Below are 14,952 nucleotides of genomic sequence, written 5' to 3'. Positions count from 1 at the left end.
AAGTCGGCGGATGGAAAGGAAAGCTGGATTTCGATGTGATCCCGCTCGACCATTACGATCTTTTGTTGGGGATGGACTTCTTTGATGAAGCTCTAGCGATGCTTGATTTGAGGTCCAAGACGATCATCATCACCGATCCTAAAGGTGTATCGGTCGTGCTGATGTTCAACGGAGTGAAGGAGTCAAAAAGCATCAACACGATTCGATTCGTGGAAAAGAAGAAAGCAAGTGCTGAGTTGCCACCCAAGTCAAGCGTCAAGACCAGATCTTTGGAGATGCCAAAGGAAAAGTGGGAGCTGCCCATAGAAATAAAAGACTACTTGCCAATCAGTGTGCTATTTCCGAAGCCGGAGGTCATTGATGCGACCAAGACAAAGAAAGAGTCGCTGATGACTCATGAAGCGGTCCAAGCACCGAAGAAATCCCAAGTCCCGAAGCTGAAGAAGAATCGCTCTCGTGGACGCAAAAACAAAAGTCAGAAGAAGCCGACGGTCTAGAAAAAGGATGCGGGCGGCCAAAACAAAAATTCCGCTGCGAAGAAACGCCTCGAGCCAAGAGCACCGAGGACGGCGCTCGAATGGGTGGGAGAGAATGACATGGGCCGAGGTTTTTATGCCCCAAACGGTCGTCCGTATGGCCGAGAAATGCCCCAAGACTTGCTATGTCATGGTCCCATAGGGTTTGTCTAGGGTTTTCTACTTATTTCTATAATATTCTAGAAGGTTTCCAAGGACGGGCGAGTCGGTAATTTGGCAATGTTCCGGAACCTTCCTATTTATTGTCGGTGGTTGGGGAGTCGGTAAATGAAGTTTAGGCCGTTAGATGAAATCTAGATCTACGGTTGTAATCCGAGGCTCCCTCCTATATAAAGGGGAGTCCTCCTTCTCATTTGATCATCCACTAAAGAAATAGAAAGCTTTCCTCCCCAAAGTCTCTCCCTCTCAATCATTCTCTCTCTCTACACGATCCAAGTAAGAAAGAAGAAGAAAATAGAGAAAAGGCTTAGCTCGGGTGCTCCAACGATCCAAAGGAAGCCCGAGTCGCCGCGCTGGTCGGTCATAATCTCCTGGCCCGTGACAATTGCATGAAATGATGAATGTCATGCAAGATGCATTAAAGTCTACTTTGGAAGCTTCAATGATCCCCGCTTTTGAGATGTCTTGTGAAGTTATGTTTGAGCAAGTAAATACTACGTTCCAAAAAGGAATCGTTGAACACACTTCTGCAGCTCAAGAAGATTTACAATCTGTTCATTCTCCATTGGCACTTGCTTTAAAGGTGTGTAATCCGCTTTCCAACTTTGACTATGTCCGGCATTACTGCCTTAATTACTTCGATCATTATCATGTCTTGGCAATTTGTTGGCTATGATAGGCAAACTTTCCATGCTAGATAAAATGATACTAACATTAAGTCCATCAGAAAGTTTGGGATTGGAAATCAGGCTGAAACCAAATTCAGGATTGATACAATGTCTTGAGCGATTTTAGTACTCTTTTGGATTGTGCGAACCTAACTAAAGGAATGTAAAATTTGGTGCAAGAGTGTCCCGTGAGATCATCTCCAAAGATTTACAAACATATCCGACATCGATTTCTCATAGACTGGGTTAACGATCGGGTTATACCTGGACTTTGTTCCAGATTAATCTTACAAAGTGCTCCAAGAAAGCAATTCTCAACCGTATTCCACATCTCCTTGATGCCTTTCTTATATTCTGTCTTAATGTCTAGTTGATTTAAGTAGTCGGCTCTTGCTTGGTACTTGGATACATATCTTCTTATTTGAGAAAATGCTCAATATAGGCTTCAAATGTATAAGATGGCAAGAACCCTACAAATGTTAACAATCATAATGCAACCCTATTTTCTGTTGGTCGTGAGTATATGTCTAGAAATGCAATTGGATTTGGGATACAATTGGACTGAATAAGGAATCCCCCGCATTTCATATATTCTGTCATTCTTTAGGGCGATACTCGATAGAAGGTTAAAAAGAGACATGTCCTTTTTCTTAGGGTGTTTGGTGGGGAATAGAATACAATTGGGATTGTGTTCTTTAATTTTTTCAATCGGCTCATACACCCAAGTGCCTCCCTAATGAATCTTCTCTTCTTACTTGACAGAATGGACTGAAGAATATTCACCTATTTTTGTGGCCAGGGCATTGCAAGACTTACCCCTCTCGCATAGCAAGTTGCAAGCCCAGGCATCCACAGTGGCAAAGAAGTGAGAATGGTCTTGAAAATTCAGAATCTGATTCGCCAAGTGATTTCTTGAGGGATATCCATGATATGTCCCTAAATTTGAAGTTCTCATTGGACACGGAGAAGACTGAAGCTAGTGGAAATGAGAATTCTATCGGATCCGAAGAGAATGCAGTAGATAGAAGGAACAAATTAGAGAATGCTGTTATGACATGGTCCAAAGGTGTTTTAAAGGATAGGAAGATGGGTTTAGTGGAGAAATCTCGATCGAATGCCAACTCTTTCAAATTGCCACTTTTAATTATATTTAAAATCGAAAAATAAAAGAAATTATTTTTTCATACGATCAAAAAATTCGGCTTGTGCCCAATCGTCGAAAAATTCATCGCTAGAGAAGATTAAAAAATTAATAAAATTTCGTCGCTAGACTATTCGTCGCTAAAGAGTAAATACAAAATTCATCGCCCAAAAAAATATGTCGTCGTTAATTTCGTCGCTAAAATTATTTCAAATTCAAATTTTGCGATGAAAAAAGTCGCTCAAATCGGCAATAATTTTTCCCATAAATTAGCGACAAATCTCTATTTTTGTCGCAATTTAGCGACGGAAGTAACCCCTTTCGTCGCAAAATTTCATCACACCTAATTGCCGATGAAACAAATTTCATTGCTATTTTCGTCGCAAACTACTTTAGCCACGAAATTTTTTTCGTGGAAAAAGCCGTTACTAAACCTTCGTCGCTAATCAGCAACGACATTTTCCACAACAAAATTCGTGGCAAATTAGCGACGAAAATTTAATTTTCCGTCGCTAAATTTTTTTATTTCGACTTGGCGACGAAATTTTTTTCGTTGCTACTTTTGCGACAAATCCAAAAATTAGAGACGAAATTGGCCGCGAAAAATTTCGTCGCAAATTAGTGACGAAGTTTACCACGATCCATTTTGTCGCAAATTAGCAACGAATTTCTCATCATATATTTTTTGTCGCAATTTAGCGACGAAATTTTTTTTTTTTCGTGGCTAAATTTTGCGACACCGAATTGACGACAAAAATTTTTTCGTCACTATTTTCGTGGCAACTTAATTTAGTGACGAAGTTTACCACGAACGATTTTGTCGCAAATTAGAGACGACCTTTGGCCACGAATATTTTCGTCGGAAAATAATGATAAATTTTGCCACAAATAATCCGGTCGCAAATTAGCGACAAATTTTGCCACGAATATTTTCGTCGCAAAATAGCGACTAACTTTGCCACGAATATTTTCATCTCAAATTAGCAACGAGGTTTACCACGAATGTTATCGTCGCAGATTAGCGACGAAATTTGCCACGAATTGTGTCGTCGCAAATTAGCGACGAATTTTGCAGCATATATTTTTTGTCGCAATTTAGCGACGAAAATTTTCTTTTTTCATCGCTAAATTTTGCGACGCTGAATTGGCGACGAAATTTTTTTCGTCGCTATTTTTATGGCAAATTCCCTGGCTAAATCCTTATTTTTTTGTAGTGCTTCTACATGTTTGAAAGTCAGGCCCTTATCCCTAACAACCTTCTCGAGGTGCTTGTTAATAGTTGGCAAAAAGAGATTCTAAAAGTCGGGCCCTTATCCTTAACAACCTTCTCGAGGTGTCTTCTTATATCGATAACAATTAATGTCTAAATATTTCAAGAACGATGAAAAATATTTTCCATTCATCAATTTTAGTATGCAATACAATCGATTATTTTTAGGAAAATATATTACAAATCATTCATTTTTCGTGAAACAAATGCATTTAAGTATTGGTTTTTCACCACATCATTACGGCCTAGTAGACTTTAGAGGATTTCACTTTCCTACCATTTCGTTCTTTTTTTAGCATATAGATTCATGTATTTTTATTTGTATTTCGATAATGTCATTTAATAAACAAAATAACGAAAGGCCATTTACGTTCATTTAGTCGTTTCTCGCATTTAAACATACGATTAGTGAAGTTTACTTTATTCGTATCATCATCACATATCATTTTCGAGTTTGTTAGGTAAGACCGAAGACTTTCATTAGTTTTTTTGTACGTTTACATTTTACGGGGTCCGCAGAAATTGTGTTAATTTTACCTAATATGGCTCGAGATACTTTTTTTAAAATTTTTACATTTGTTTTTATTTGTTTTTCTTGATTATTGTTGTTATTGTCATTGGTTGATTGATTCCTTTTTATTGATTGCGGACCCACACATGGCTACTTAGATTTGCATGTTTAGATATAATAAGCCAAAAATATTGCATGAAACAACGTTTTTTGTGAAATTGAAAATATACTGATAACGGTGTTTAGGTAACGAAAATTAGTGAACCAAGTCCTCAAACTCGAAATCCTTGATTTGCAGGAGTAAAACAGGCTCCCCCGCCTGGCTTGATTTTTAACCAGCTTATAATAGGTTAGTGTTTGCTCTTGCTTCCTACCTAAACTGCTAGATAGGTAATCCATAAATCATATATGAGAAACCAAGTTACGATTCGTATGATTTGGGAGATATGTACGAGGCATAAGCGCACTACCATCTTGCAATCTGTTAAACCACCTTAGGAGGATGCGACATTTCAGTATGTCGACGTTGTCTTCGTCAACTTCTTCAATGTAGGAGTACTTTGTTTTCAAGCATGTCTCCAACCCACTGTAATTGAAGAGAGAGTTCGCGGAAGGCTGCGGGGTGTTCTTCTTACGAAGCAAAAACCATGCAGAATTTCTAGGCACTGCTCGATAGGGGCGCTATCTCCATTCGTAGGGTGAACTCGACTTATCGTATCAACCAGTTTATGGACATACCTGTTCTTTAGTTCAGTATTTTGTCTTTCTCAACAATTGCTATCACCGTCAATAATTGATTGGTGGCATATTTTTGATATGTACCGATGTCTAATTAGTATTTTAAGGAAGTGTTGGGTTTTATGCCTAGGCCGTGGGCCGCCCATGATGGGCTAACCAAGTCCATAACCCACAAGAGTAACTGCCAAACCATTATCTTATTTGAACGTGATAAAGGATCACGTTTCAAGAGACGTCATTATTCTTACGTTCGTCAAACAGAGAACACAAAGAATAGTGAAGAAAAGACGAGGAACCTATGCTCTTTTCTCGAACGCAAGATCCAAGATGAGGACACTCTCAAGGGCTGCATCGGTGATACTTAATCTGTAGAAATTACGATACGTCCCGAAGTGTGATGTATTCGTTTATGATTGGTGATTCAAGATGATATTGGGCACGTTTTCCGGTGTAATCCGTTGCGTATATAATGAGAATGCATTCCTTTCAAGAAGTAAAATCCCATATCTGACTCCCTAGGTGGCAGATGGTGCCCCGGCTTCTTGCTAAGCTTGGTTGGATCAAGGCGATAAAGGTGGAGTTTAAATGGTAAATCTTGTCCTCCAACATCTTGCCAAACTTGGTCGGGCTAAAGTGGAGTTTCTTGAGTGGAGATAATGCTGGTGCAAAGGGATACTGGAATTAATGGAGAGCATGCGTAATACAAGTTGCTTACATGTGAGAGGGGATTTATTAGGGTGCATGTGTAAGGGTGTTAGACAAAAAAAATACCTGCATCATGACGTGGTGTATGTGAAGTAGTTAATACATATGGCTGGTCCATAATTTATTGACTCGCTTTTGAGTCAAAATGCTCCAAGTGGATAAGTCGGTGAACTCAGAATTGGGCTCTCTCTCTCTCTCTCTTGGTGATCTTCCCTAGTAAAGGTATCATGCCTCTTGCACGACCCAACAGCTATTAAGCAACGTGGCTTATAAAAGAAAATGATGTGTGTGCGAGGTGGGGTATGTGTTTGAGTGATAATAGATAGATTACGATTATCACTAAGGCATAAAAGATGCGCTACCAGTCAAGAATAAAGATCGAGATAGATGAAATTCACTACCAAGGAAGAATCACCAGCTAAGGATAAAGAACTAGAGTAGAAATTTGCTCACTTGAGAAATTCTCTTGTATTATGAATATTCAAAATTTCTATCTTACAAATGTGATTACACCTCTATTTATAGAGATACTAAGACATTAAAGACATGTGAACTACTCAAATGTTAAAAACATAGGAACTAGAAAACACAACAAATTTATAGAAACTAGAAAATACATTAAAATACATAGAACTTGAATTTTGACTCTTCCAAATCATGCACCTACCTTGGAAACTGAATAGCAACGTTAGAAGAAGAACAAAAACGAAGGAACTCTCATCAGAACAATCTCCGGTAGCTAGGTAGTCAATTAGTAGCTTGGAGTTGTCAACAAATAGGTAGGTGATTGGGAGCCCAGAAGTAGGCGTCAAACTTGTAAATCGATATCTTGTTAGTTGATGGACAATCATGAAATCAGCAACTACTCCTCGAGCCGACAACTAGTATTTAGATTTGACATCCTCATTCTTGGACCCATTGAATCAAATGTGATCGAAATTGGCTTTTGCTTCCAAACATAAGGATTGAACTGGATCAATCGATGAGATTTGAGTTGAGCTTTCGAGTTGATTGATAGAGCAAGATTCTCACGCATTAGAAAAACATAGCGATGTAATTGTTGTTTGAAGAAGGCACAAAGGCGGAACCGCTGCGGTGGAGAATTGAGGGTTCGGCCCTTTTCTGTTGGCTTGGTGCGTGTGAATGGACAGAGGTGAAATGTATCCATTGACATTTTATTACCAAAAATAGAAACAATTATGTCCATTTAGTTCGACAATCATCGTTTTTCTTCCTGTTTTCGTTCAGAAAGGAGATATTTTTTATGTTTTGGTTTTCTTTTCATGGCAGACTCTCTTGGTTAGTTGTTCTTTTGATAGTTGACCAAACATCAGTGGGTAGTAGAGTGGTTTCATTTTCTGTTCTACGACCATGCCTGTATATGAAATATGAATTGGTCATTATGGACACATATTGTAAGACTTCTTTTCGATAGATTTTAATGCATTTGTAAGAGCATGTACAAAGGGGAAAGGGAGATTAAAGTTCTCTTCTTTAAAGGATTTTTTTAGCATAACAATTTTTGGGTAATTGAGAATAACAGTGTGTTGTAAGACTCTGAACCACAAATTCTTAAAAGATTGAGCCCCATAATAATTTATAATTGATTTTTTATTTATTTTTTATGACCCAAAATAAAAAGTTGGCATAATAGTCACCCTAAGACTTATATAATCAATTCTCTTCCTTAAATATGCTTGCTGTGTCTCATCAGGCAATTGAATTTTTCTGTTTGATCTGTGGACACTGGAGATCCAAGAGCTTTTTGCCCGAAGTTTGTCGTCATTGAACCACATGATTGGAAGTAGATATGTCTCCATAAGTCCATACTATAAGAGTATCACCATAAGGAAATTGATCTCTTTAACCGTAGGAAACATACGCCGTGAAGATGCAAAATAGGACAGCTCACAAGCTCGGCAAAGAAGGTTGCACAGCACTGCAGTTCAGCGTCTTTTACTCGAGAAATGGCAATAATTTTACACGTCGCCGCAACTCCAAGAGCAGCCACAATGAACATTTCGAACTTGGAAATGACTACAAGATACAATTCCAACCGACAAGAGATCAGAATCTGTTACTATATGGGGTTCCATAAACTATCAAGTAAGGAACTGTTCGGACCACGGTCTCCACTGGAATTGCAAAGTTAATGCCGGAGGACAACCCTGTCCCTGCATAAATGACGGAAAAAAAATGCAGTTTTGGAAATTTTCAGACCATTTGTCCCTGTATGATATGCTTGTTTATATCAAATTTTTTCAGGCAATGGGGAAAGGCAAATCTCTGGCAACAGAACTCCACCTTTGCGAGTAAAAGTTGCTGTGTTGACTCCTATCACATGGCCATAAGAATCTATCAATGGCCCTCCGGAATTCCCTGCACAAACAGCAAGAGCTGAAAAAATGGCCACCATAGTTTGTATCACAGGTTTTTTGGGATTATCACTGATCAATTTCCACCGAAGAAGACCACAAGGAAGACATAAGCATTCGCATGACCCAAAAAAAATCAATGTCATATGTATACCAAATAGATTTTGCTTTTTTCTTGACAAAAGAACTTAATATAACGGGGTTAAAACTTCACCAGAATTAATTGCCGCATCAGTCTGTATAGCTCCTCTAATAGCCCTTCCATTTGGTGAGGGGATCTCCCTCCCCAATCCACTAACCACCTACATCAATTAAAGCATCAGGCAGATGCACAATCTTTTTTTATATGGTTAGTTCATATCATGAAATGTAAAGAGCACTGATAAGGGAGTCAAAGATCAAAGGGACTATCAGGAGAAGAGAATCATCGACCCGACTTGACAGCAGGCTAATGCACAGTGCTGTCTGTCGGGTTACACTTAATTTTCTATTAAGAATTACCCCAGTTGTGAGCGTGTTTTCATATCCATATGGATTCCCAATTGCAAAACAGCTCTGACCTACGCGAAGATCACGGGAAGTCCCAAGAACAACAGGTTTTAATTGATGTCCATCGATGTCAACCTGGATAAAAGGGAAAGGTCAAGCAGATTTCAACAATCTTTTTGCCACAAATTAACTAACTATCACTAATGGGCTCCGCTTAGTCAGTTGATTATAACTGATTCCCAGATAATTCAAGGCATTGCAGGAGACTTTTCAAGCACGGTTTGTAGGTTTTGTGATGGAAACCTTCACTTCCGCGGTTCCACCCAATCCTAGCAGAAGCCAAAACTATTGGAGAAAGCAAAAATACAAAACAACTCCTAAGAAGTTACCGAACAAAATGTTGTTCCTGCTGAAGAATTATTGAGATTATAAGTTGCAAATGAAATAGAGAGAGCAGATCAAATGTTTGGTTTATCCTTTTTCTACTTTGTTTATTTTCTCTTCTCCAATAAGGTTATCTCCAAGCTTACTTGACAGATAGAGATACTTCACACTGGCATAATGTTCAGAACTGGCAAAAAGTTCCCTCTATATCAAATGTCAACAACCATATTATCTATCAAATAAATATTTTGGCCTCCACAGAGCATACAGCTTTTCTGTTTCGTTTGATAAGGGTAAAGACGTAATGTACAGCCCAAGATGGACTCTTTTCTTCCAACTCACCTTCAAGACAGCCAGATCATTTGCGGGATCAAAGCCAACAATTTTGCCTTCTCGGACAAAGCTATTGCCTGCTGCATCTACTAGTAACACCTACAATAGGAAGGCATCCGTATGTTATCTATTTAAAGAAAAGTCTAATTTAACAGCACAAGAAGATTCCTCGAAGACAAAAGTATGATGAAACCTTACAACGCTGCAACCCACTTTGATCTGTGGCCAACTTGGCGATGACATGGTAATTAGTAACCTGCCATGAATGAAACAATAGCTCCCTTCAGAAGTTGCCAGATTGAACTCTTATAAGCATTTTGTAAGGGTTATTGCCAAAAACTACTCAAATTACTTTGCCATAGCTCACCATGACATGAAGTCTTGGTTATCAATTGTGCATAAATCATTTTATATACTCTTTTAGGAGCCTCACAATCTACAAGGAGAGTGACTCATCCCTCTCTAAAGTAATTTATCATTAAGCATGTTAATCTCTTATTGCTCCATCAAAGTAATGAATTTCTGTTGTACAGTAACAACTATACTTTTAAGATTTGTCAGTCCATATCTAGCAAGAGTGGGCACGCATACAAAGAGAATGTAATCAACTTTTCCACTGTCAAGAAGACTGCCTTCAATCATTCACTTACTTCTCAATTCCCATGTATGGTACATGAATGCACTTGAGCTAGCTTTCAATATTGGTACATTAATTGATGTACACTTCAAATGATGCTTTCCCCAATCAGACTAGAAAGTCCACAGACAAGGCTGTCAGCAAATTCTGCTCTAACTCAATAAAAAAGAAAAAAGCAATTCCAACATTGGGCATTCAGGACAACAAATTTCTAAGGGCTGTTTTTTCCAACAAAGCACGGTCTCTGTTGGACAGGATATCAATGAACTGAGCAGCAGAGAGATGCAAATTCTTATCACAATGTGTTCCCAAATGCCCATTTTCATATCGACATGCGTGTGGTATATTTTGGGTATGAGTAACATGCATTGACATCAGCATTCTAGCTAGCTAAGATCATCATTCTGATTTACGCCGTTAAGATATATCTATACTTAAATGAAATGAGATTCGCAACAGTGTATCAAGAGGAGCCAAACAGAGGAAGTCAAGAAAGAGTACCTACAATGTGACCAAACTTATCCCAAATGAAGCCAGAACCTGTGCCCTCTAGTTTAGCATCTTTATCCTCAATAGGCATGGCTTCGCTCGAAGAGCCCTCGGAGCTTTTAGCTATCTCCAAGTCCTCAATGAAAACGACGGATGGCGAAGTTTCCTACAAGACCAAATACACGGAAATTAGTTTCAGAAAGAGAGTTACTTAATGCCTCTGGAGATTCAAACATAATGATTTTTTTTTCGTTCCGATATTGTGCTCGCTTAACACGAGACCCAAAATCAGCTCTTGCCAAATCACAAGTCCCCAGAATGCAGGCGACCCTTAATTTTATGATAATTAATCTACTTATCAACGTAGATGACTTCACCAGGTAGTTGACAAATTCCTTTCCTTCCGATATGACACTTTTCACAGTCAAGCTTAGAACATTTGCAAATTCAGGAATTCGAAATTAAAATCGACGCGGGAACACGAATTGACGAGCCTAAAACCTGAAAGATGTGGACGACGCGGTCCTCTTCTTGCTGAAGCTCGTACTCCGGCTTCTGCTCGGCCAATGCCGGACGGCACGAAGAATATTGGAGATCGGAGCTGCAAAGACTTAGCAAAGAGGACACTCCAACTCCAACTAGAGGACAGATTATGGTCGCTCTCCGTCTTGTCAGACATGGAATCGTAGTTGAAGAAGAAGAGGAAGAGGAGGAGGAGGAGGTGATAGCAGAAATGTCCGAGAGAAATGGAACAATCCGAGCCCCAGAGCCCAACACCATTCTCATCACCTTCTCTTCCTCGACCTCGACTGAAATTTAGGTTTTAACCGGCACGGATAAGGTGGTCCGACTACGTGGCTTCTTGTCTTCTCCGTTTAATGTTCTTCTTTTATTTATTTTTTTTTTTTTTTGCTCCTTCTTTTAGTTTTACCCGCAAACAACAATTCCAAATATAAACTTGTAATTGTTGATGGCAGAAAATAACTCAAACCAAATAAGACAAAGGAAAAATTCTAAGTAAGGGCAGTGCCCTTATTTTTTCAAATAAAATATAAAGTGAACCTTATTTTAAAGGCGAAGGATATTTTAAATGACAAGTAATTATGCACGGCGGTCATTTTGGTACTAATATTTTTCGTCGGCTCACTTAGGTGCCAAGTCGGAGAAAAAAGATCACTTCATTGCCAACGGCAAGAAATTTCGATCAACTAATTACATGTCATTTATTTTTAATTTTTTAGCATTACGTGGCAATTTATATATATTTTTAAAAATCGGGACACGTAACGTCTAGTGGACTTTTAAACTTAAAAATAAGTTAATTTTTCTTAAAAAATTAAAATTAAACAAAAAAATAATCTAAAAAAATGGGTTGTTTACAGCGGCAAGGGCTTGCACAGCCCTCGCCGTGGGTCTACAAGGCCTGGCCAGCAAGGGTGGGACGGCGGCATAGCCATCGTCGCTACAACTTCTAGTTTTTTTTATTTTTATTTTCCGACTTATTTTTTAGTTTTTAACTTATTTTAAATTTTCTAATATTACATGGAATTTTTATTAATTTTAAATTTTTTAGTATTGCTGATTGGAATTATCCGGTGAGCCACGTAAATGCCATGTATGATTTCCAGTGAAGCTCACCGGAGTTGGCATTAAAATGACTATTTTTCAAAAAAATTGATACTTAAGTGATAAAAAAAATATTGGCACTAAAGTTAGTCTCGTACACAAATATTGACACTTGAGGTGTTTTTCTATCTTATTTTAAATAAGCGCTAAAGTAAACCTTATTTCAAATAAAGGCCCGAAATGATCATGTAATCTTAAAAAAAAAAAAAAAAGCTTGTCTTCAAGGGCATTTTCGTCATTTACTTACCCACATGTATTTATTTAACATTTTTAATTTACAAAAATAGAAAAAGGAAAAAATCAAAAAAATAAATGACAAAAAATGCCTTTGAGGCCGAGCTTTTTTTTAAGACTATATGGCCACTTCAAACCCTTATTTGAAACAATCGCAACCACTTTAAGCCCTTATTTGAGAAAATAATTATGACATCCATGAATTTAGTAATTAATAAATCGTATATAGACTGCATTTATAATTAACCATGATTAAGAAGATGTTATGGGACAAGTAAGGACGAGACGGACTAGGGTGAGGAACCCCGACCCCGCCCGGTCTAGCACGGCGGTACTAGGATGCACGCCTAGTCGGCGATGGCCACACCTAGCCTACGTGATGGCAAGCGGTTTGGCTCTAACCACCCATAGCCATTTGGTTGGCCGACGCCGACTATTCGGTTATGTTGCCGAGGTCTCGTCTCCGTTCCGATACTCCAGAGCCAAAAGTCATCGGTAAAAAGTAGGTCAATGTACAACTCAATGGTAAATCAACGTACAAGTCAATGGTAAGTCAATGCATAAGTTAATGGAAAGTCAATTAGATAAGGATAAGATCAATATCATTTTCAAGCATTTAATGTTAGGAAAAAATAAATGTCATTTTGAAACATTCAATATTAGGATAAGATCAATGCCATTGTCAAGCATTAAATGTTAAGATAAAGTTCATTATTAACCATACAAATGGACCAATCAAATAAGACTAAATAGCTAACCTAGAAACCTAAGATAAGGTTCTTTTTTGCTCCCTTTAATTTTCTTCTCCTTGTTTTTTTTTTTTTTTTTGTCCTTTTTGTTTTTAATTTAAGAAGACGGAAACCCGCAAACAACAATTCCAGATTAAAAAATTGTAATGGCCGATGACAGAAAATAACTGCAATCCGAATAAGGGAAAATACGAAAATTAAGAGCCCCCCCCTCCTCTCTTATAGATAGAGACACCAACACATAACACCGAACGAGGAGCACTAAAATCTCTCCTTTGATGTGGGAAAATAAGTAAAATAGCCTCTAAACTTCAACTCAATACACAATGGAATTTTCAATTTTTTAATTTATTCAATGTAATTCTTAAGCTTTTGATACATGTTTAATTTAACTTTTGGACTATACAAAAATATTCAAAATTGTCCTTGATTTTAAATTAATAGGAGGACGACAATGAACATTTTGATATAATTTAGGGACTAAATTAAATAGTACCAAAAATCTAGGGATTGTATTGAACAAATTAGAAGTCAATGGACCATATTGTACACTATATTAAAAGTTCAGGTATCACATTTGATAAATTAAAAATTCACGGATCACGTTGCATATTGGATCAAAATTCGGAGATCATTTATGCTATTATCCTTCTACATTTCCTTTTTGCTCTTTCTCTCTATCCTGCATGTCGAAAGGTTCATCCGGGGCACACCTCGGACCTCTCCTCACTCTTGGTTATTCTTGGCGGATCTAAGCTAAGGTGATCCGTGACTTCAGGACCACAGCACCCAAGGATCAATCTTCTAGGGGATAATAATGGGCGCCGTCGGTATGAATCGGACCCATGATCACATGGCAAGCAGGAGAATTGGTCACATGATGTACCAAGATCTTGAGATGATTGGTCATATCCTCCGAAGCTAAAGGAGCAATTTTGATAATATGAAGTACAGAGACAGATGCGATCCTAAACATCGTATGAGAGAACAAAGTACCTGAGAGGAAATGACCAATGGCTAATTACAAATGACCACCTATCATTGTTAAAGTCGGAGCCAAAAAAATATGCGACAACCGACACATTTCACAGCCACACGAATGGCGATTTCGCAGGACGGAGAAAAGGAATTAGGAGGAGAGGACGACTTCAACTCCGATTGCCACCGGCGGGGAACCGGCCATCTCCTCGCATGATGGGAAATGAAGAAATACATCTTCTTCCAACCTCTCTCATGAGAAGGCGTGTCTCGGGCAAGCGCCTAACTAGTATAAGAGGGAAAAAAAAAAGAATTAACTAGCATAACAATTTTTGAGTAATTGCAAGAGTAATAATATGCGGTGAGCCACAAATTCTTCGAGCAATAAACCCCACATAATTTTAATTACTTAATATTTATATTTTGTGGCTCAGAATATACTGATAATCTCGCAGTGAATTTAGGACAAATTGATTTAGTTACGATTATTGAGGTGAATTTAGTTATGTTGCGGTCTTAGTTATGAAGTTGCATGAGTTAGCTAAAGTTAAGGCCTGCTAATAACTTGGTAGTGAGGTAGTCAATTAATTTGAAAACAGAGAACAAGTGGCTTGACATATATTGGAAACAGTCGTCTCGTATTTTTATTTTTATTTTTGGCATCTTGCTATTAATTTAGAGGAAAAATGGTCGATTCCTTTTAGGTAATTTCTCAATCCTAACTTGTCCGGTTTATAGAAGAATTGATTGTTTGACGGAAAATGTCGCATTTTTTTTAGAAAAAAACTAAAGCTCCATTTGTTTTACGAAAAATGCCGCATATTTGTAGAAAAAAATTCCACTGAGTCATTTTTTAGGAAAATGACGTTATTTTTTAGTGTTTGGCTAAAATCTAAAAATGAACTAGAAAAGATTTTCGACGACGCGGCC

The 14,952-nt window shown here is 38.0% G+C and overlaps 1 protein-coding gene across 3 annotated transcripts; it reads right to left on the bottom strand.

The window, feature by feature from the left end:
• Positions 1 to 7,416: 7,416 nt before the first annotated feature.
• LOC115757344 (protease Do-like 5, chloroplastic) lies at positions 7,417 to 11,277 on the bottom strand. 3 transcript variants are annotated; one of them, XR_007197930.1, is made up of 9 exons: positions 10,937 to 11,277; positions 10,452 to 10,601; positions 9,503 to 9,565; positions 9,319 to 9,408; positions 8,605 to 8,727; positions 8,318 to 8,405; positions 8,033 to 8,107; positions 7,641 to 7,902; positions 7,417 to 7,557 (listed from the first exon to the last, which is right to left on the bottom strand). XR_007197930.1 is itself a non-coding variant. In XM_030697546.2 (8 exons), the coding sequence occupies exons 1-8, from the start codon at positions 11,219 to 11,221 to the stop codon at positions 7,796 to 7,798; spliced, it is 981 nt and encodes a 326-aa protein (XP_030553406.1). In that variant the 5' UTR covers positions 11,222 to 11,277; the 3' UTR covers positions 7,591 to 7,795. The 3 variants fall into 3 exon arrangements, 2 of the variants coding, with proteins under 2 accessions (XP_030553406.1, XP_030553407.1); XM_030697546.2 differs by lacking the exon at positions 7,417 to 7,557 and having other exon boundaries at positions 7,591 to 7,902; XM_030697547.2 differs by lacking the exons at positions 7,417 to 7,557; positions 8,605 to 8,727 and having other exon boundaries at positions 7,591 to 7,902.
• Between the last annotated feature and the right edge of the window lie 3,675 nt (positions 11,278 to 14,952).

The sequence above is a fragment of the Rhodamnia argentea genome, chromosome 3, assembly GCF_020921035.1.
Source record: "Rhodamnia argentea isolate NSW1041297 chromosome 3, ASM2092103v1, whole genome shotgun sequence".
NCBI lineage: Eukaryota > Viridiplantae > Streptophyta > Magnoliopsida > Myrtales > Myrtaceae > Rhodamnia > Rhodamnia argentea.
This window is presented reverse-complemented; position numbering and strand designations above follow the sequence as displayed.